The sequence below is a fragment of the Erigeron canadensis genome, chromosome 9 (assembly GCF_010389155.1).
Source record: "Erigeron canadensis isolate Cc75 chromosome 9, C_canadensis_v1, whole genome shotgun sequence".
Classification (NCBI taxonomy): domain Eukaryota; kingdom Viridiplantae; phylum Streptophyta; class Magnoliopsida; order Asterales; family Asteraceae; genus Erigeron; species Erigeron canadensis.
In genome coordinates, this window is record NC_057769.1 from 9990792 (window position 1) to 10013728 (window position 22937).

Below are 22937 nucleotides of genomic sequence, written 5' to 3' on the forward strand. Positions count from 1 at the left end.
ATTTAACAAAATGTAACTTTTTAAATATAAAATTATTAACATTAATAAATAAAAATTATTAAATTAATTAGTTTATTATTATTATATTAAAAAGTATTGTAACTTAATATTTTAATATGATGTATTTTATTAATTTTAATATTCATCTCTATATATATATAATAATTGAAAAATAATACTCTCTCCGTCTCATTTTAATTGTTCAATTTTGACTTGTCAAGTCTTTTTCTTCCGACTTTGACCGTAAATATCTTTGTTTGTGTTATATATTAGTGGATGAAAGTTATATCAATGAAAAATACATGTGAAATTCAATTAATTCATATATGTTATATCAAGTGTTATATAGCACAAACAAAAATACTTACGATCAAATTTAAAACAAAAAAACTCAAAAAATCAAAAAAGAACACTTAATATAGGACGGAAGGAGTAATATATATATAGGACAGAAGGATTAATATACATACAGGAGCGGATTAGTTAAATATAACCGGGGGTAGTGTCCCCTATTTTTCCAAAGTGACATCTAAATTATAATATCTTGTCGTATTAAAAAAACGTGATCCTTCAATAACTTACTAGATGTCACCTATTATAAATTATGGATATTAATGATAAGCTGGTTTAGTGGTTTGAAGTTCCACTGATAATTTATAGGTTTTAGGTTCGAATCTTCATTACATCAACTATGAGATATAAGGTAGTCCTTCTATGAGTGTTTGGCTTGGGTATACCTGAGTTTAAGTCTGAGGGGGCAGGTTTAGCTCTATTAATCGTCGTGCTTTCGGGCAGATTAGTATGGGGTTTTCGCCATAGGGTATTTGAAATAGACATTTCTACTTCGAGAGAGCTATTTAGCACGGACCCGGTTAAGACAACGTATGTTAGATCTCTCGTTGTCGAATCGCGACACAGAGTTTTAAGCGAAATTCACCTTTAAAAAAAAGGAGATGACATTTGTACCAATGGTATTTATTAATCTACCAAAGTTATGCATAAGTTACTTATACTGTATGTTATAAAATTTGTACAATTTGATAAATTTATCAAAATGTTTGGTACGGATATCAATAAAAAAATAAAATTATGGATGCCTCTTTCATCCTTAACTTTTGACGAGACCTTCTCCTCGAGTTTATCACCAAAATGGTGTATTTGGAAAAAAAATATTTATAAAAATGATGTACTTTTAACACTATTTACCTTTTTAAGTGTTTTCATCAATTTTTATTTTAATGGCTTAATTTCTTGAACACCAACACCAAACCCACCAAATGAACCCTTTTCAATCTATTCATTCATGTTTCTAAACATATAGCATCTTCTAAAACACCCAAAAATAATTCAAATACAAAAATCATGCTTCATCTTATCAAGCAATAATATAGGAGTATTTTCGAATTAAAAAATAATACCTTTATTATTAACACAAGATAACAAAATTTGAGATTGAAACTATATTATACACATATATATATCAAGATAGATATAGAAATATTGACATACATGATTCCTCGTAAAACATTAATTTGTACGTATCATAGGTATCATATTTAAATGAACCGCATTGAATTCGTAAATCAATCCAAACACCCTGATCAACTCCCGAATCAGATCCGAATCAGATCCAAACACCCATTGTTCAATATGATCCAAAGTCCCCTGGTCAACCCACCACCATTTCTGATCATATCAACAACAAAAGAAATGATTTTCATTGTCCTCATTTGTAATTCGGAAAAATCAGTAAATGGGCAACATGATGATGATGATGATGTATTACTGTTATTTTTTATATTATTCCCACTACTTTATCAACTGCTTCTTTCTTTTGTAATTTTAATTTTGGGTAACCATGAATGATTTTTGTGATCTTGAAGTGGATGTTAAAATTTTAATGGTGAATAAAGTTTAATGAGAATGTTGCAGTAACAGTAGTAGTAGTAGAGACTAGAAAGAGACTCTTTTCTTTATTAATAACTAGAGTGGTGCCCGCGCGTTGCAGCGACGACAGCCTATAACGTTTTAGACACAGTAACAGTTTAGAGCGTTCAGTTTATTTTCATGAGATGCGCCAATGTAGAATCTAACCGTATATGTCATTCTAAAAATAAGTCGCGTATTGGGTGCAAAAAATAATGAAATGCAAACATTAACCATGAAAAATAACCATTTACAATTGTAGGGGAGGAGACCAAGACAATTAAAAAGATAAATAGTCAAAGATTAAAATTTAATACGAATATACAAAGGACATAATTGGTTCGTAATTTCGTGAGTTATAAAAAGGTAATTATTGTTTAAACTTTGTAATATAATCTATGACAATTAAGATATTTTTTCTTATCTGTAACAATATTTTCAGCAATAATTTTAGAGTTAATGAAGATTTTATAACAATAGAGGATTTTTTCTTATCTGTAAGGTAAGTTAACTTACACATGATTTTCCAGTGAACCCGTCCCCGGAAAGTCTCAGTGATTTTACAAAAAAATCTTGTATATCGTAGTAGATAATGGTGGTGGTGTGTAAATTACAAAAAACACTAGTCCCTAATGGTCCCTAAAATAACTCACCCCTATATATATATATATATATATATGGGTGAGTTATTTTAGGACCATTTAAGACATGCGTTTTTTGTAACTTACACACCACCATCATCATCTACTACGATATACAAGACTTTTTTTGTAAATACACTAAGACTTTCTGACGACGGACCCACCGGAAAATCATGTGTAAGTTAACTTACACATGATTTTTCAGCGACGCGGTGGCCGAAAAATCATGGTGGTGGTCAGAGATGATCATGGTGGTGTGTAAGTTAAAAAAAACACATATCCTAAAATTGGTTCTAAAATAAGTGGTCCTAAAATAACTTATATAAGTTTCTATTTTAAAAATTAAAAATCTATACAAACAATCATAATAGTTATTGTTTACTTAAGATACAATTGTTTCAGTTTGTTGCTTAATTTTTTTCTTTCTTTTTCTTTACATAAAATACAAGTTAGTTTTGTGCCAATAAATTGTTTTTGTTATAATTTTTCGCTCGAATATTTGTACTCATATAGATTAGTTTTTTCGATAATGTACACACATAAATATTTGCAATCTGTTTTACTTTTATTTGATATAGCTAAATAATAATAACAATAAATAAGTAATCATGTTGATCAGATTGAACGCTTAATATGTATCTGACTGCTCCGGTTGATGTTGCCAAGAATATGTATCAAAATAACCCCTTTTTTTTATCAAAATAAGTAATCATATTGATCAGATTGTACGCTTACTTTTCTCTCTCCCCCTTACCTTGTTTTATATTTCAGTGACCGTTGGTACTTTTGGGCCGGGAAACGCCCTGCTTTCGAAGAAATCCGGTCACGCTCAACGGAAATTCAATTACTCCAAAACAACACTCCCCCAAATTGAAAGCATCACCTCACCTACTTCACCGCCCACTCGATTCTAAGACCAAGTATTATTATAACAACTGCTAACATTTTCTTGTTCTAGTTCCTGGCAAATCTTTTTATGTTATATATATATATATATATATATATATATATATTATTAGATTACTTTTGTGTTACTATAATCATTTGTAGATTATTTTCTTAGTTAAAGCTGTCTCTTACAAATGGCTACGTGAGGTCTTGTCCTTCGGATTTAGGGGCGGGCAAGCACATGAAGGTTAATGCTTGAGTAAAGAGAACCTTTAAGCTTAGATTCGGGAGCTGGAATGTGGGTACCCTTACTTGTAAGTTTTTATAGTGTAGCAACCCTCAAATTTTCAGGTCAACATTTTATATAAAAATCATTTAGTAAATTATATTGAGTTGTGATTCGCAAATTTCTCATGTTTATATATATATAAATGTATATGTTTATATGCCTTTCTATTAAAAATGCAAAGTCCATTTCCCTTGTTATCCAAATCGACCATATGGTCTTAACCATAGTAAAATACTCACAAAAGGCATAAAATAAGTCAAGGGAATTTACTTTAATATGATATCCAAATGAAGAAACTAGTCAAGAAACTTTTATGACTATATACAAGGTTCTATCTAGTTTGATACAAACACTTATTCTCATCTTTCTAACTCACTATATTTGTAAACTAGTGGTACATGAAACAACAAAAACTCTTCAATTTCTTGGTTAAGAAACGAGATGGAGAAAAGAAAGAATATACACTTTTGACTAGTTTACAACCAAGCTCCTCCATCCTTGGAGATATAGATTCTTCCATTTTTGTATAAGTATCTAACCCTCATTAGGGAACAAGAGTGTTGAGACAAATGACATTTATGAGCTATAGACAAAAGACATGACACCAATATTTCTCTTCATCTTCCTAACCGTGCATGTGGAAGGGAACAAATAAGATAGGCAAACTTCATGAAGGTTTCCCAATTATAGGTAACTAAGATCTTTCTTTTCTTGTGATAGTTATAGTCCATCAGCATAGTCTAGATAGAGGTAGTATGACACAATCTAGGAACTAGAGAATTAGTGATAGGAGACAAGCAAAAGATGACAAAACTCTCCTTACACCCCTGATCGATCAGCTCCTTTCCCCCATCAAGACACTATATTTCATCTATAAATAGTCTTATTCATTTAGCCACATCTTCTTGTACCGATATATTATCTATCTATTTGAACACATTTAAATAAGTCATAATTTTTATCTTCTTACTAGTTTGAGATCAGAATAACCACATCCCCAAAACACTATTAAATCATCATCACTATGGCCATAATAATTAGCTAATCTAAGGGTGTTGCTCTTTGTCGCGTAGCTGCGGTTTCGGGTTGTAATCTAGAGGTTTAATAGCACTAAACTTATGTAAGTAAACTCATGCTCTGCATCCTTCAAATTCTCGCATGTTCTTAGTGTGTTTTTAAACTCGAACCTCTTTCTCTTGTTCACTAGTAGTACCATTTCGAACATCACTGTTCAGGAGCTTGACTCGTCACCCTCGCGCTTTTCGACTCTTCTTACTGTAAGTACTGCAAACTTCACTTGATAACCTGATCCTCAAAGTCGATCGTGTCACAATATTGTCATTTCAACACCTTAAGCGAGCTAGAGAAAACTAAATGAAATAATGTCTAAGGGTTAGTTTTGACATACAATCAGTAACTAAATGAAGTAAAGCTCTTTAAAACCTCCTTATGGATTTTCAGACATGGGGTCACTTTGCTACTTCTATTATAGATTCTAGATGAATAAATATATGATATGCATAATGTAGTATCGATCTGTATGTCATATAAAACCACTGAACATGTATATATTTTCATACATATATCATGTGGCATCTATATATATAAATATACTTACACTAAGAAGCATGAAGTATATGTGGTGGTAAACTCTCTCAAAAGAAAGAATAATAAAATGCAAGTAATTGGGACTTCTTAGTTAATGCTAATCTTATGATTCTATATGTATATTCTGTCGTAAATTTGTATAAATAGACACCATCCAATTTAACATAAAAAGTGTATGAAAGAAGTAGAATCTAGACAAAGTGGCAGTCGACCTATAATCTATAAATCTTAAACGATCTAGCATGGCAAGTTGTCAAGTAAATATTATAATTAATAAAAACTGTATGGTTTATTTAGGAAGCTCGTAACTCGGATACCGTCATAATCTCATTACCACTCTAAGGTGATTTAAGAATACATGCATTGTTTTTACTTGATTTAAGATTGGACACAAGTACTTTGTTATTATATATTGCCTGAGTTATTTCTCATCCTATAAATCCCCTATTTCAATATCGTTAATTATGGACTTAAGCGCGAGTAGTTGTAAATAGATCTATTGGGTTTGACACCCCCACCCGAGTTAGTAGCACTAACTTGATCGGCATGATCAAACGGGTGTACAATTATTTGATCCATAGTACTTGAGGATGAAAGTACTACGCATGGGGTAACTTTATCATTGTTAAGCTTCGGTATTGGGAGCTCAGTGCTATAGTATATATATATATATATATATTATGGAAACCTTGTGATCCATAAACTATGTTGATATGATAAACCTATGACTCACCAACTTTATGTTGACGTTTTAGCATGTATTTCTCAGGTAACTAGTATGTTGGATTATCATGGAGCAAAGTAGGAAACTCGTATGGATCGTTCAAGAGTCTGGCACTAGTTAATAAAAATAAGCTCCTATGTAATTTGAAATTACCATTATTGTAGAAGTTACGATTTAAAGACATTATTATGTTTAATAAATAAAAACGACACGCTTAGTGGTCGTTCTCTTGTACAATTTGTGTTATGATTCCGCATTAGTCATAACTCGCCAAAATGATTTGGCGGGGTGTGACATATAGCTAGGAGATGCTTTGACTACATGTAAAATAGACATTGCATGCTTTCAAGAAACTAGGTGGATAAGGAAAGGCACTAAAGAGGAAAATGGTTAGAGCTAGGAGATCCTTTTATAATTTTACACTTATATGTTTGATATGTTCAATATGTTTGCTACTGTCATGGACGGAGACAACATGGGGGCAGTGGTGTCACCTGCTCCCACTCTAATTTTAGTACAATGCAATTTTTTTATAATTTAAATGGTATATTTGTAATTATTTTTTAAAATTAAAAAAAAATAGGGAAATAAATACAAATATTACTTTCGTTGTTATAAACTTATTCTTTGAAAGTCCACTTATCATCGAAATATTAATTTTGAGATAGATTTTTTCATTGGGGAATAAAGATTTTTATTAAAAGAATAAAGAAAGGTTTAAAAAAAAGTTTTCTCCATTTGAATATGTAAATGTGTAATACATTAATAGTGTAACTATTTATGAAAAAATTACTTTTTTTCAAATATTATATATATTTATCATAAACAACTAATAATGATAATCATAATAGTTATGTAGAAAAGATATTTTACAAGCTAATCATTTCCTAAAAAGTATATTTTTTGGGTTTCATATATTATGATTGAATATGTTTTCATTTAATAGGACCTTGTTTGACAATGGTTTTTATTTATTAAAAAAAAATTGATATTTTTAAATATGAGTGTTACACCCAGTGTGATGAATAATTTATTTGAGGGTCCATTTTTTATTCTCAAGTTAGGGTCCATATTTTTCTTTACATTACTAAATATGTTTCTTCTAAGTATGACAAACAAACTTTAAAATTGCCCCCTCACATAATAATTCCTGGCTCCGTCCCTGGCTATTGTATTTGTATTGTTGAACCTGTGCAGGGTATGCTAGGTTGCATTTTTGGGTCCTTACATCACATAACCATATTGTTATAGGTGGTTACATTCATATGCCATTAAATAAAGGTACACGTGAAATTATACGTTGCATAACCGGTTACTTTTTATAAGTTACCGGTAGCATACAAGACATAGCCCGAAAAATGAAGGTTCTTACATTACATAATCACCTGAATAGGTCACTACATCACATAACCATTGTGTTTTTTAGCTTATTTGTTACATAGTATGATTTTGTTTTAAATATAAAAAAGTGAAAAAAATAAAAAAACTAAAAAAAATCATTAGAATTGCTGCATGGTGTAAGTCGCCACACCCTATCCATCCATTTTCACATTTTTTGAAGGGCAACTCTTTCTACTGCATATGTCATATGACGCAAGTCGACCCTCCTTCCACCAAACTTCGCTCGTCTTAGTCTTATTCTTATGTCTACAATAATTGTTTTTTCGTTAGTTTTTTATGTATACAATTGTTTTTAAGTTATCTAACAAAATGTAATTTAACATTTTCATAAACAAAATTTATTTGACAAAAAAGTAACTTTTTTAATATAAAGTTTTTATTATTAACATAAACAGACCTTCCCCTCCACACCAATCACGAGTTTTTCTATAAGAGAAGAAAGATCGAAAAGTCGAAACTTTCGAAGATAAAAAGTTATTAAACTAATTAGTTTTTTATTATTTAATTAAAAAGTATTGTATTTTAATATTTTAATATGACGTAGTTTACTCATTATTTTCCAACATGGTGTAGTCGCTCATCGCTCAGTCATTCATTCTCTCATCGGTGATCATTTCTTCCTTCCGTCCTTCTTCTCCAAATGGCGGATAATGGTAGTACCACTCTTTCTATTCATCTCTCTCTATATATATTAATTGAAAAATAATACTAATATGTTATATATATAATATACACACATATATATTTGCAATCTGTTTTACTTTAATTTGATATATAGTTAAATTATAATAACAATAAATAAGTAATCATGTCGACAGATTATACGCTGAATGAGTATCTAACGGCTGCAGTTGATGCTGCTAAGAAAGCTGGAGAGGTAGTCTAACCTCACTTCAGAATATATTGTTTTTTTTTTTTTTTTTTATAATAGTGGGTTTACAACTTACTTCACTTCATTAATTGAATAATTTCTAATGATACTGAAGGTTATTCGGAAAGGATTTTATCAGACTAAGCATGTGGAGCATAAAGGATCGGTATAACCTAAATATATTCCTTTTATCATCTTTATTATTCTCATTATTAACTTTTACTTTTTGTCACCTCTTCCTTATTTAATATCTAGTATCATCTAATCGTATATTACTCATATATATTATGATTATTATATTATGCCTTATTGTCATTCGTGGTGTTAAATACCGGTATTTTAGTAGTACCGGTGTGTTACCGGTATTACCGGCCGGTATTGCTAGTATAGGCGGAAGACTTTCTCCTCTCGCTGCAAGAAAATTAAGCTTTTATTTTAATTTTTTATAAAAATGCTACAAAATTTGTTATAGTTCAACGAAAATAGTCGAAATACAATTATAATCCACTCAAATATAATACTAAATAAGTATTTCATAACAAAATATAAGTTTTAAAGTTTACAAACAACAATAAAAATAACATTTATATAACAACACCGGAAGGTTTTTTTAGCTATCATACTTTCTATCAATTATTAACTTTGAAAATCATACATGTGAGTCATTTTCAAGCAAGGATGTGAGATTATATCCTTTTAGGTAAATGCTTTGGATACAAATTGTTGTAAACTCTGATTATCATTACTACTCTCTACAGTTTAAGAAATTTGGATTAGTTAATGAATACGAATTACCAATAACATTGTACTCCCTTACTTCTCATACCTTCAGACCACCTTACCACTAGCCACTAGGCCACCTTGGAATGAAGTATTATACTCATATAATACTTCATTCCAAGGTGGCCTAGTGGCTAGTGGTAAGGTGGTACGGAGGTTTAGTGAGCACCATGCCGAATTTCTCTACCATTTTCTTCTTTTTCACTTTGGCCAATATGAGTTTACCTGTTACTAGCAGCTTTATCGGGGAATTTCTCATCTTAGTTGAAGGTCTCAGAAGATACATAAGGTTCAGAACCTCCCTGGGTAAACACCCTGGGATGGCTAGGGGATTGTCCAAAATGGTCTGCAGGAATACTGGTTAGGCCATGTACATTAGAGTCAAATGCTTGATCATACCTGGGTATTCTAAACATGGATCCTCTAAACATGTATCTCTTTCTGTTTTGTATAATACATCATTCCAAATTACTTGAACCAAGATGTTGACTGGCTGTTTTTTAACATTGGTTGAAAGCATACTAAATTATCTTCATTCTCGTTTGTTTTCAATGCAGGTAGATTTGGTCACAGAAACCGACAAAGCTTGTGAAGATCTCATATTTAATCATCTTAAGCAGCATTTTCCCAACCATAAGGTTAAAGATCATACCCCTTAATTTGAATTATTCTATCAAAGTTGAGGATTATAACTGTTTCCACTGCTTGTTATCTTAGTTCATTGGTGAAGAAACCACTGCTGCCAATGGTGTAACTCAACTGACGGACGAACCGACTTGGATAGTTGATCCTCTTGATGGAACAACCAACTTTGTGCACGCGTACTTTTTGAGATATTAAGTTGAAACCACTTCCTGCTAAAAGAGTTTCTGGTTCAAAGTTTAGTCACTTTTCTGATTAATATGCCTACTTTCAGGTTTCCCTTTGTCTGTGTTTCTATTGGTCTTACCATTGGAAAGGTCCCTGCAGTTGGGGTTGTTTACAATCCAATCATGAATGAGGTAAAGACATATTTTGCCATAATAATTTAAATAAGCAACATGTTTTTATATCAAAAATCTAATCTTTATCCCATCTGCAAATTGAAGTGAGAATTATATGTTGAATGACTTATGAGTTTGTCATCTGAATTGTAGCTTTTCACTGCAATTGATGGAAAAGGTGCTTTTCTTAACGGAAATCCAATCAAAGGTAATTATACTTCCTAAGTTCTTTGGATTTTCTTGATAGTATTATCATGCCCAAAGCTTCTAACAGTTGTTTCCTTTCTTACCACGTACTGCAGTATCTTGTCAGTCTGAATTGATCACATGCCTCCTTACCACGGAGGTAAATTTTAACTTGCTTGTTGCATGCAAATTATGTTTCCTATTGTATATCATTTGCAACCATGCCTTTAGATTCCAATAACAATGCTATCTGCTTTAGATACCAGCACCTTGTCTTTGAACTAAGATGAACTTAATATTTTATATTATTTCCTACTGTTGACATGTTTTAGTAAATAAGATATCAGTTGGAACACAAGTTGAACAAGCAATAATGACATATAGCTTATACATTCGGAGTTCCTTTTGGAAGGTAATTAACTTGGTCTAACATCAATGGCCAGGCTGGAACCAAGCGTGATAAAGCCACTGTGGATGCCACTACAAATAGATTGAATAGCCTACTTTACAAGGTAAACCCGCAACTTTTGCATTAGTTTGAGATTTGAATCGTTGACAATTGAGTCCTAAGTATGTAATTTTTTATTTATTCAGGTAAGATCACTCAGGATGGGTGGCTCGTGTGCATTGGGTCTTTGTGGTGTTGCATGTGGAAGGATTGATCTATTTTATGAGCTTGGATTTGGAGGTCCTTGGTATGGAAGTTCCCTTTTGTCCTCTTTAATTACATGCGAACATATGAAAATAAATAATTTTCTGCATGACGTGAAACAACTTGAATTAGGTTGAGGCGAAACACTTTTTGTCCACTTAAATTACATACATATATACTCAGCGTGCCAACAATGATTATGAAAGTTATATTTTCAAGACTAGGTTTTTCGAACAAATATTTCAGGAGATTTCTGCTTTAAAAAATACAGTTTAGGAGATTTTCGACTCGTTGAGCCCTTAGAGATAAATATCCGCCAATGTGTCCATAAATAGGTAAATGGGTCCAAATTGCCACCTCTAGACAAGTTTAACCAATGTTTCTTGAGTTTACATTTACTTCTATGATTTTGTTCTTCGTAGGGATGTAGCAGCAGGGGTTGTAATTGTTAGAGAAGCTGGTGGAGTCATCTTTGATCCGTAAGCATATAATTCTGTTTTGTGATTTAAATCGTCTGTTTACTTACAGATTGTGCCGTTTATGTGAAATAGTTTACTTGTGTGACAGATCTGGTAATGATTTTGACATTACTGCTCAGCGCATTGCAGCTTCAAACAGACTGGTGAAAGATGCATTTGTTGAGGCATTACAACAGTCGGCTTAAACGACCATCTCATGGGCCTCAAGAGCTTGACTTTTGCAGTTAGGTTCTCTTGTTTCTTCTTTACCAGATTAAACTGAGATTTTGCTGACTCCCAACATACGTTTTATTTAGAGTTATATGCATTATAAATGTCATATATATTTCTGATGATTCTTGGCACCACAAAGTGCCCAACATACGTATTATTTAGAGTTATATGCATTATAAATATCATATATATTTCTGATGATTCTTGGCACCACAAAGTACGACATCTCTTGGAAACTTGTATTTCAAACATATTTTATGCACTCGCAAATAAGAATCTTTAGTTTCTTCATTGTAATCACATAAAATCTCCTTTCTAGTTTAATCAAATGCAATTCCATTTTACTATGAGCGGACAATTTAGAAGAAATCGTAAGATATGCGCAAGAGTTCTCGTTATGGACGTTAACATGCTTCTGTACTTTAATATTCTATTCACCCTGGCTTGTGTAGGTTATGATTTTAAAGTTCATAGCCCAAAACTTTGTGATGTATTTTTATTATAGTCTGGATAAAAATAATAATAATAAGAAAGGGAATATAGCCGTTGCAACGGCTAGTTACATGGGAAAGATTGAATGTTCAAGGCGTTCAAACTGGAACCCGGGGGGGGGGACAACTTTTTGGCCCGGAACGCCCTTGGGGGCGGTGTAGTCAGCGTTCCACGCGCTTTTTAGGCGTCCTTGGAGAAGAGAACCCCTCACTCCGTTCGGTCCAAGTGTACCCAATATTACTCCACAAAGCTGTGTTATAAGTACTACTAAAATTGATCATGTAATCTGGACCCATACGCTTATATTTGGAAAGATGCACAACAATAACATAAATGAAAGCACTCAAAGCGCATAAAACCCCAGAAGGCGGAAGTTGTAACACACCAAGTTGTCATGAATTGGAGGCTGCCTGTTTCAGCCATGATTCAGTAGTTGCTGACATGATGTTGCTTTAGCTGCTCAACAATTAGTTCTCCTGGTTGTTGAATCGCTAGATCCTCAATGCTATTTCATGACCTGCTCGATATGTCACTTCTAAATTCTAATATTTGTTTGGACTTTAGAGTCGTTCAACTTGAAGATATGTGTATTATGAACAACACGAGTAACATAGCGGCATAAGTGACTGCTATTAACCTATTGTAAAACCAAAGTACTACATGAACCAATTCGCTATCACCCTGACTCCTTGAACAAAGTATATTACATCAAACTCTTATAGAACATATACCTCCAACTTCTTTTTTATTATAAGTTGATAAATAGCTAACTACTTAGATATGCCAATCAGTTAGGCCCACTGAAAAGATTAGACGTTGGATCTTTTGTAACTGATCGAACAGTTTGAAGCCCAGCCCAGCCCAACCCAACCCTATTTTAAGTATACACTGCGGATGATATATATATTCACCAATCAAGGGCGTGTGTAAGTGATGGCAGAGGCAGAGGCCCCGGAACTCCCCCCTGATATCCTGGAGCGGATATTGATAGATTATGATGTCAAGAATCTGACTCGGTTCAAGGGCGTGTGTAAGTCATGGCATTCTTTCATTTCCGGTTCTCGTTTTGTTAATGCTCATTTGTTACGTAGTCAAAATGATGATCAAAACAATAACAATTTTGGACATAGGAAGATTGTTATGTCTATCTATCGCTATCCGGATAAGTTTTTTAATGACAATGATCACCGCAAAGACTTTTACCGTAATGATTGTCCTCTTATTGGTTCTTCTAATGGCCTAGTATGTATCTATGCTTCCTGGACTAGATTATATGTAGCCAATCCCTTAACTAAAGCCTCGGTAAAACTTGAAAGTCCTCGAAGGGGTGATATGACAAGTTTATCTTATTCGGTTTGTTGGGGTTTTGGTTATGATCAATCTATAAATGATTACAAAGTTGTATTCGGTTTTCATAAGATTGGTAAGTATGCGACATTTTTTCAAATTTTAAGCTTGAAATCAAATGTTTGGAATTACTATGGAGAAGTGAACTATAAGTTCCATACTAGATCTTCTATCTTATGCAATGGGGCACTTCACTGGTTTATGTATGATCGAAATAAAAAGCCAGTAATTGTTTCGTTTGATTTATCCAAAGAGGAGTTTAATGAAGTTGCCCAACCAGAAGATCCCGAGTACAAGTACTGGCCGGATAATAGGTTGGGGATTATCAAAGATTGTCTATGCATATTTCAAAGCTATAAATCTCGGAAATGGATGATGAAAAGTTACAACGTGAAACAGTCTTGGGAACTGCTTTCGGATTCTGATAAAATGCAAGAGGACATTGCACATCACTTGAGAAGTCTGAGTGTATATAATAATCGAATGGCCAAATCATTCGTTCATAATGATATAAGGAGCTCCAGGAAATTAGCCCGAATAACTCCTATATATGATGTTATTTCATGGCCATTTCTTTGTATTCCTAACCCGAATAACTCCTATACATTTATGGGTCGTTCGTTTTAATAATTTTTAATGAAATTTGAGATTTCTTAATCTAAACTATCACGACAAGGAAGGAAATCCAAATTCCTTTCCATCAGATTTCATTGAAACCTTTGAACCAAAGGGCCCCTTAGTCCAGATCATGTCACCATATATAAGGGGAATGGTGTTTTCTCGGGCAACTTAAATCCAAATTTATCTGAATTTCTGAATTAGTTGGATATCATTAATATCAAACAGCTTCTTTGTTTGCTTAAAGACAATGTTTTGTTATCTGAATTTACATACCACCAAGTTAATTTTTTCTTAAACTTTTTGGTACTAATTGGCATTCATTCACTTATTCCCATTCATTTCAAGGGTGTTACTTCAGGATCCAATGCTCAAGGTTGTTGAAGTTGAAGGCTGACGGAGTCAACATTTCGCTGTGCGAGCTTTTCTTTTTCTTTAATTAGTATCTTGCATTAAAGATTCATGTTTCTGTTACGGATCAAGCTTCTAAACGTTTATGGTACCTTATATATGTTTGATTAACTTTAATATTTCTTTTTGCTGCTTTCTAACTTCTAAGTTATAACCTGCTACTATGGTTCTAATATAATATCGTGTTCTATACTGCATATCAATTCTTTATATATATTATCACTCCTTTGGACTGTTTTGTAATTTGTATATAGACGTTTTGTTCTCTACTTCACTTGACATACCCGTGTGACTAAAAACGTTTAGAAGAGGCTACATTTATATGATAGCGGGTCATGCATATGGACATATTAGACGCCAGCTTTTAAATGTCTTGGGTTTGCAATATCGTTTTTCTTTTCTAAAAACAAAAGGAAGCCCACCTTTCGGTTTGGTCTTGCTTTATGGTTTTTCTTAAACATGCTAGAGTAAAAGTTTGTAAAGATATTATACGTGTTATATAATATTCTTTTCAACCTACATGCATTCATCAATCTGCAGACATATTATCTAACTCTCCTTGGTAAATTATTAGTGATAAGTGATTATCGCATATATGTTAAATGTATCAGAAAATAATTAGATAGAATATGACCTGAATTGTGCAGGGGTGGAGTTATGTAGGGGAAGATGGCCCACCCCAACACCCCCACATCTATATTATCTTATAATAATTATTACTTTTTCTCTCATAAAAGTGTTAGATGCAAAATTACCACTTTAACCTTGATAAATTAATTTACATCATCAATTCTTTATCTTTTTAAATATATCCGTTACCTCTTTACATCAATTACATTAAATCAATTACTTACACCCACCACCAACAGTTCGTCACCACCACGACCGCCGTCACCACCACCAGTCGTCGTCACCACCAAACGGCCGCCGCATCGCGCGGGTACAATGCTATTGATACACAGTTTTTTTTAAAGATGAATTTCGTTTGAAACTACGTGTTGTGATTCGACAGCGAGAGGTCTAGCATATGTTGTTTTAAACGGGTCTGCGCTATAAAGCTCCCTCGAAGTAGAAATGCCTATTTTAAATACCCAATGGGGAAAACCCCCTACTGATCCGCCCGAAGGCACGGCGATTAATAGGGGTAAACCCTGCCCCCTCAGACTTGAATCTTGGTATACCCAAACTAAGCCTTCATAGAAGGACTACCTATATCTCAAAGCTGGTGGAATGTGGATTCGAACCTGAGACCTATAGCCAACAGAGGCGGAGCCATATTGAAACCAAGGGTGGCCAAGGCCCATTCCAAAATCCAACCGGCCATATGTTTTACGTATAGTTTTTTGGGTTATTTAGTTTTGGCCCACCATATGATACGAGTACATGTGTGTTTGATTCCCATTAATTTAACTATAATGAATACTATTTTAAAACATGCATTTCGTTGTACAAAACTTTAAATAATATCTCATAATACCAAAAAGTATAATACCACACAATTACTTTTTGGGGAGAATAAATGGCGTTTGGCGGTGGTTTTTGTACAATATTAAACTTTTTAGCAGTTATTTGTGTTTAAAAAATTATTTGGCACACCTTTACCTAAAAATCTGGCTTCGTCATTGCCTATTAATCACCAGGGAAACTCCAGACCACTACACCAACTCATCATTGATTTATTGATACACAGTTTAATACGTTTATATGATGGTTTCTTACTTTCTTATAAAAATTACTATGGGCTATGTTGTTAATAACGATGTTATAACGGTGGTATAATGGTTATCGGTTCTTCCCCAAAATAACGGTCAAAATAACGGTTCCGTTATTAATGGTGGTATTTACCATTATTTTACCGATATTTAGCTTTTGATATTTCGGTTGTAACGGGGTTATAACAGATTTTTTTCTTCCCCCTTTTTTTTGGTTCCAAAACTAATAAATACCTTATTTTTTAATAGTCCATACTACTAACTAAATAAAAGCTCAAATCCATCAATTATTTTAATACAAGATAAAAAAGAAAAACATGTCCCAACCCTAATTTTCAATCAATCAATCGACCTACATCAGCTCCCATCAGCAGCTTCCATCAGGTACACAATAGCCCTTTCCTTTTCCTTCAAACTCTTTCCTTTTTCTTTTTCTTTCAATCAATCGATCCATCAAATGTTCTTTATTATGATAACCGCTATAACCGATATATCAAATACTGGTGGCCGACCGTTACAACCGTTATTCGACCATTAACAACATAGACCATGGGGTTGTCCTTTACACTGTGAAAGAGATGAAATAAAACCATTTTTTTTATGATATTGATCCTTGTTATTATTAAAGTATACAATTTAGTCCTTGGTAAAATAGTATAATCTGTTCATTAATTTAGCCCCTTTAAGTTATAAGTATTTACATATTTTGCCATAAATTTATTTATAATACAAAGTTTGTTTTGTCAAATACTTTTCAGTTGTGACGTATAGATTACTTACAAATGTGACATCTGGGCTTTATATAATTAAACCTCCTTAGATCATTTTTTTATAACATAGCATAATAGAGGAGTTCGATGACTATGACATAGTAAAATGATTGATGTGTTTGGCACAAGTTTTGGCCCGTAAATATTTACAGTTATTAATCTTGGTCATCTTTGTTCTGTCTCTGCTCATGATTATGTGTACTTTAGGTTTTAGTTAAAACGTACATACATAGCTTAAAGTGATTAACTGAAGTGATATTTTTCTGAGTATTGTTGGTGATAAATACATGGCATGCTCAACAAGTCGCAGAAGTTAACACCACGACTCAAGGAAGATTTATTTACTCATTTGTATAGGGATGAGCCAAAAATCCCAAATCCCGATCCCGTCCCAGTACCGTCCCGATCCTGGTACCGGGAAGTGGTACCGAATCCCGAGCGGGATCGGGATCGGTACCCACTTTTCAAAGTTTACGGGATCGATACTAGTCGGTACCGGTATCGGGAAAATCCTGCGAATCCCACTTAGTCCCAACTTCACTTAGTTCATATTTAAACCTGAGTTTTTTGGCCCAATGTTTACTCCAGTAGTCCAATTCTTTAGCCTAATGAAATCTTATTATGCATTTTGGTAATAAACTTTATGGTAATAAATGTTAATATTGAAAACAAACTTTATAATGAACATATGCTACCTCTACTAAACTTTAAATATGTGATCAGTTAGTTTCTATATGATTAATATTAACTTCTAGTATAGCATCGGTTTGTTTCCTAGGCGCGATATGATCAGATGGTTGATTATTATGTATGTGCATTAGCTAGTTAGTTATTATGTCATGTTTGTATGTTAGTAACTTAGTTTTTCGTTTTGTTTCGGGACTAGTCGGGATTTGGTACCGATATCCCGGTCCCGTACCGCTACGGTATCGGTACCGGTACCGATTCAAATGGGACCGGGACCGGGACCGGTACCTAGATATCGTGAATTTCGGGATCGGTACCGTCGGTACCGAGACCGGTACAGGACGTTACCAGTCTCATGCCCATCCTTACATTTGTATGGTGAAGCTTTGCACGTGGCCACGTGGGAAAAAGGCAACAAGAAGTCAATACTTTTCATTTAATGATTAGACTTTTGTGTTGGTATTTTTCATTTGGGCCGTGGAGCACTAACCAGCCCAACATCCTAACTTCCTGACTAGTGACTAGTGTTCCTGTTATTTTGGAGCGAGAATCAAAGAAGAATGACCATGAGCCCATCTCAATTTAATGTGTTTCGGACTTTCGGCTAAAAATCTTTCCGTGGGCATTAAGAAAGCAAGGTTTATTTTTACAATCTTTGACCGGATATCACATATTCTATTCGACACATAATGATGCATATGCTGTAGCCGTAAGCTGGTAGTTGAAGCTTTTTTGATATATTTAGATGTTGGCAAAGTAATGATAGCTCAAGAATAAACATAAACTAAAAATACTTAGTATATATATACATATATAAGTTTTTTTAGTTAATTAATACATAAAGAGAAGTAAAAGTCTATTTGTGTTTTTAATCATTAAGTGATTGAATTGATAAAATTACTGAATGAATAAATAATGTTAACTTAATACAGTTGATTTTGTTTAATAAGTCAATAAACATACACTTTTTTTTTTTTATCGATTTAATGTATTAAGTATTTTTTATTTATTTCATTAAGTCTTAACAAACAGAACCTTACGGCTATACTTGCTTTTTATGTAAATTTTTTGAAGAAAAAAATACTCAAAATGACGTGTATTTTCCTATAAGTTGGTAATAGTTGGCTACACTTGATTTTTATATATAAATATATGAAGTTCATATAAAACAAAAACTATAATACTATGTAATGTTGTATCTCATTTCATTTGACAACCATCAGGACGCATGTTTTAATTAACATGGCTATTCATGTAATTTCCTCACTTAAACGTTTCTAGCTAGTCTCTAACGCTTGTCATCATAGCGTTTTACATAGAGGCTTTTTAACCTAAATAAAAGCTTGAAGCTTCTTTCACCAAACGAAGCTTTTTGTTGAACATGAGCTTTCTCCTAAAAGCTCCAAGCGTGAAGCTCTTAGAAGCTCCCAAAAGCTGCCTATGAAACACACCCAATATCTTCGGCATACATATTCTTTGGTTGCGGACATTAGGAGACAAACGGAATTAGGAGCCGAGTAAGAACATTCATGCAACAAAGGTTTTCTCCATAAATCATTGATGATTTACAAATAATTATATCCGTTAAGATTTTTGTTATTTTTCTCAATGAGTAATTGTTAATTTATTTTATTTGATGAACTTTACTTTTAGTCGTATAAACATTAATCCTCTTAGACTATGATTCATGCGACTGATTTAGTTATTATTCACTATTATTTGGTTTGAATTTTCGTAAGACAATTTATTGTGAACTGATAATTTGTTTCAAGTTCACTTAGCAGTAGGGATTAAGACAAATCCGTTCGATTAACATATATTGTGCCCAAGATTGTGCATGTCAATTAATAGATTTGTGTCTATGTAATTTATAATAAATATTCGGTAAAGTTTATTAGGTAAATTAATATGAATTAAGTTTTACTATCATCATATTAGGTTTTAAATTCATATCATTACCAATATCAAAATTAGATATTGACCAATACTTTTATAATAGGGGAAATGTTATGTTCATGCAGTACCTATCCTAAGTAAAGCGGTTGGGGGGGTTTATGTAAAATTCAGGGGGGTTATGTGTGATTATCAAATTTAAAGGTTTAATCTGTGACTTTTTTTAATGTGACAGTACCTACGCTTAGATAAAGTCTACAGTATGGATCATTTTCCCTTTTATAGTATATGTTTTTCAACATAAAGCTATCATCACAAACACTAAATGGATGCAATAAAGAATGTTCAGATTTTTTCCCCATAGATACATATATTATACTGGTATTAATTTATACTAAAAGTATGAGGTTTTTTATAATTTTGAGTTACATCTCAATCATTCGGAATAACTTAAGAGTATGTATATCCTTGGAAAAAAAAAACTATTACTAATAATGATAATATATAACAGGTTTAACTTTATTTGAAAGGATGTCTTATCTTAGGGGGTGCTTGGTTCAAGTCAAGTAATGGTAATGGATAAGGTAAAGGAAGTATCTATAAATTTATGAATATTAGGGGACTAGGAGTGGATGGCGGGTTGGTGGTTTCATGGTCTCAACCCGGCGGTAACACCGCCGCCACCCTCAAATTTATGGCTCAACGGGTTAAGTGATAGTATGGGAGCCCGCTATTCATAAAATCAAAAGTGAACGTTGCATATTGAATGTGTGGGACCAATATTTAAAAAACTAGCCGTTTTTAAAAAAAAAACTGGTTTTTTTATTTGAACAAAACTAGCCGTTGCTAGGCTATATCACCCTCCTTCTTCTTCATTTCCAAACATCACACATTCACAACCCTCAATCATCACCCACAATTTCATCATGGAACGTAGAAAGCAAAAAAAAGTTGCAGCCGGATTGAATAGAGGGCGAGGCTATGTCGAGACTAATCGAGGTCGTGGTCGTATCGGGTTGACCTGGCAGCATGTGTTTGTGCCTCAACAAACAATGTACCACCCTCAATCATCGAATCCTCCACAAAGTGTGTCTCAACCCTCTGTCCATCATTGTCAATCTACACCTCAACCTTACTACCCTCAACCGGCTACTTCCCAACCGACGTATGGGTATAGTTCACAGCCGTTGAATATCCGGGATTATGAATCCGTTAAAACGGAGGAATTCGAACCTTTTTTACATGGCTATCGTGACAAGTTGCCGAGTGACGACGATGAAGAAACTATCCCCGAAACACAAGAAGTTCCAACCGGTATTCCTTTTATCAATTAATTTCGGCCATGTTTTTAAATTTTTTATGCCATATCAAATTAAAATTTTTTGGGGAGGGTTGAAGATTTTAATGAATGCCAATGAATTAGGTTTAGAGGGTTGGTTGGAAGGGTTAAAAAGTGGAAATGAGATGGATGAATTGTATTGGTTAATTTTGAGAGGGTTGATAAAATTGTGTTCACCACTCCTAGTCCCCTTAGGTATATTACATCACAGTTAATATATTTAATTAATTATGATTATAACTAATCTATATTATATACACACTATATTCTAAAAAGGGAAGCGATCTGTACACCACCAGATTTTGACCGTACACCACCAAACATGTTATAAAGTATTGTACTGTACAACACTCTAAAACACATTTGGTGGTGTACTGTCAAAAACAGGTGGTGCACAAATCATCTCCTTTCTAAAAATATCTTAAATATGCAATTTTAGTCATGGGAAATTTAAATGCTGTCGTATTATATTAATATTCATCTATATTATATTATAAAAGAAATAGCCCTTTTTATTTATGGAAATGTTGAAAAGATGTAATATTTTTCACTTAACACCCCTTAAAATATTTTAACATACACTACCCCATAACATTAATGATTAATTTACACTACCAATCCTTTATTATTTAATATATATTCATTAACCATTTACATCAATTATCCACACCACTCGACGCCGTCTCCACCACCAACACTCGGCCCCCCACTACAACGGCATTGTCACGACCGCCGCCGCATTGCGCGGGTAACGTTCTAGTATAAGTAAAAGATATTATCTTCTATATGTAACTGAACGAGAGGTTGCCAAAAGTTTCGGAAGTAACATAAATATGGTTAATGAGTGGGTTATTGATTACCTAGTTTCATTACCCTCAAATTAATAGGTAATGGTGTATTACCCAATAATGAATAATGATCTACCAATATACTAAACAAGGATTGAGATATTGTTTGATCGACACATGATGTATTACTTGAATGACAAATGTCCTTTTTAGTATACTTAACTAAATCAAATTAAAACTCCTAATTATTTTTTACTTACCTTATAATTATTAAATATATTATATAATTATACGGATGCCACTTACTATATATTATATTTGATTAATTCTACTACCAAATAGATGAATTTGCCGATTAAAAGTTTTTTTTGCCAAATCCTCTCCAAAAATCAAATATATACACTTTTTTAACTAAAACATATATTGTTTATATCTATTTAATTTCCAATAGATATCTATTGCAAAAAAGTCATATTTATATAACTTTGGAACTATAATCAATACCATATATATGAAAACTTTTTGTGCCATAAGTTTTTTTTTTCCCAAAGTTCAAATTATTTCATCACTTATTAACTCAATGTAAAATTAAATCACACATATAAAAACATAACAAAAAAAAAATGCTAATATGCTAACTTATCACCTAATTTGTATGATAAATACAAATGAAGAATACATGAAATTAAAGATATAAATATTATAAATAGAATATTATTAATCCGTACAACGTACGAGTATTAGGACTAGTTACTCAATATACAACAAACCAAGCATCATTAATAACAATCATTCCTATTACTCACCTCATAATACCTTCAACCAAGCACCCACTTAATATCGAAATGATCCCTACACAACATACATTTACTATACACAACAATATATGCATTAAATAATTGTACATTACAACTGTCTGATGTATATATTGTTGTGTATAGTAAGTTTGTGTTGTGTAGAGATCACCTCCTTAATTAACTAGCCTTGTACCTGCGCGATGCGGCGGAGCATAAGAACAAACGCTGGTTAGTTAGCGATATCCGTGCGATTACCGGATCACCGTATCTATGGCTATGTGTTTTAGACGGTGGAGACGACGGCGGTTTTGGGGGCAGCGGCTATGTGTGTTTTAGAGGGAGGCGGTTCTGAAAGGATGTATGTGCGTAACAAAAGTTTATGGGCGTGTTTTTTGGTATAATATGTAAGCAGCTTCAGGGGAAGGGAAGGGAAAGGAGACAA

The 22937-nt window shown here is 33.0% G+C and overlaps 2 protein-coding genes and 1 long non-coding RNA gene across 7 annotated transcripts; all 3 read left to right on the forward strand.

The window, feature by feature from the left end:
* The first annotated feature begins 3147 nt into the window (after positions 1–3147).
* Positions 3148–6310, forward strand: LOC122582940. Of its 3 annotated transcripts, XR_006321290.1 has the most exons (5): positions 3245–3769; positions 4818–4864; positions 4955–5021; positions 5650–5695; positions 6122–6310. It is a non-coding gene; the product is annotated as an uncharacterized LOC122582940 (long non-coding RNA). The 3 variants fall into 3 exon arrangements; XR_006321289.1 differs by lacking the exons at positions 4818–4864; positions 4955–5021; positions 5650–5695 and adding an exon at positions 3148–3238 and having other exon boundaries at positions 3339–3769; XR_006321288.1 differs by lacking the exons at positions 4818–4864; positions 4955–5021; positions 5650–5695.
* Positions 6311–8026: 1716 nt separating this feature from the next.
* Positions 8027–11757, forward strand: LOC122582030 (inositol-phosphate phosphatase-like). Of its 3 annotated transcripts, XR_006321073.1 has the most exons (13): positions 8027–8130; positions 8296–8354; positions 8464–8514; positions 9686–9766; positions 9846–9949; positions 10045–10129; positions 10265–10319; positions 10414–10457; positions 10741–10809; positions 10892–10992; positions 11196–11284; positions 11372–11428; positions 11517–11551. XR_006321073.1 is itself a non-coding variant. In XM_043754375.1 (12 exons), exons 1-12 carry the CDS (start codon positions 8118–8120, stop codon positions 11611–11613), a joined length of 816 nt encoding a protein of 271 aa, XP_043610310.1. In that variant the 5' UTR covers positions 8027–8117; the 3' UTR covers positions 11614–11757. The 3 variants fall into 3 exon arrangements, 2 of the variants coding, with proteins under 2 accessions (XP_043610310.1, XP_043610311.1); XM_043754375.1 differs by lacking the exon at positions 11196–11284 and having other exon boundaries at positions 11517–11757; XM_043754376.1 differs by lacking the exons at positions 8027–8130; positions 8296–8354; positions 8464–8514; positions 11196–11284 and adding an exon at positions 9499–9531 and having other exon boundaries at positions 11517–11757.
* A 1309-nt stretch (positions 11758–13066) lies between these two features.
* Positions 13067–14107, forward strand: LOC122583172 (F-box/kelch-repeat protein At3g23880-like). The gene has a single exon (XM_043755600.1). It carries the CDS (start codon positions 13067–13069, stop codon positions 14105–14107), a length of 1041 nt encoding a protein of 346 aa, XP_043611535.1.
* Positions 14108–22937: the final 8830 nt, after the last annotated feature.

Excerpts from the sequence above, each read along its gene's own strand:
- LOC122583172 (XM_043755600.1), top strand. The coding sequence starts at position 13,067 with ATGGCAGAGGCAGAGGCCCCGGAACTCCCCCCTGATATCCTGGAGCGG.
- LOC122582030 (XM_043754375.1), top strand. Across the intron at positions 8,355-8,463 it reads CTGCTAAGAAAGCTGGAGAG|GTTATTCGGAAAGGATTTTA; the intron begins GTAGTCTAACCT and ends ATGATACTGAAG. Across the intron at positions 11,429-11,516 it reads GGTGGAGTCATCTTTGATCC|ATCTGGTAATGATTTTGACA; the intron begins GTAAGCATATAA and ends CTTGTGTGACAG.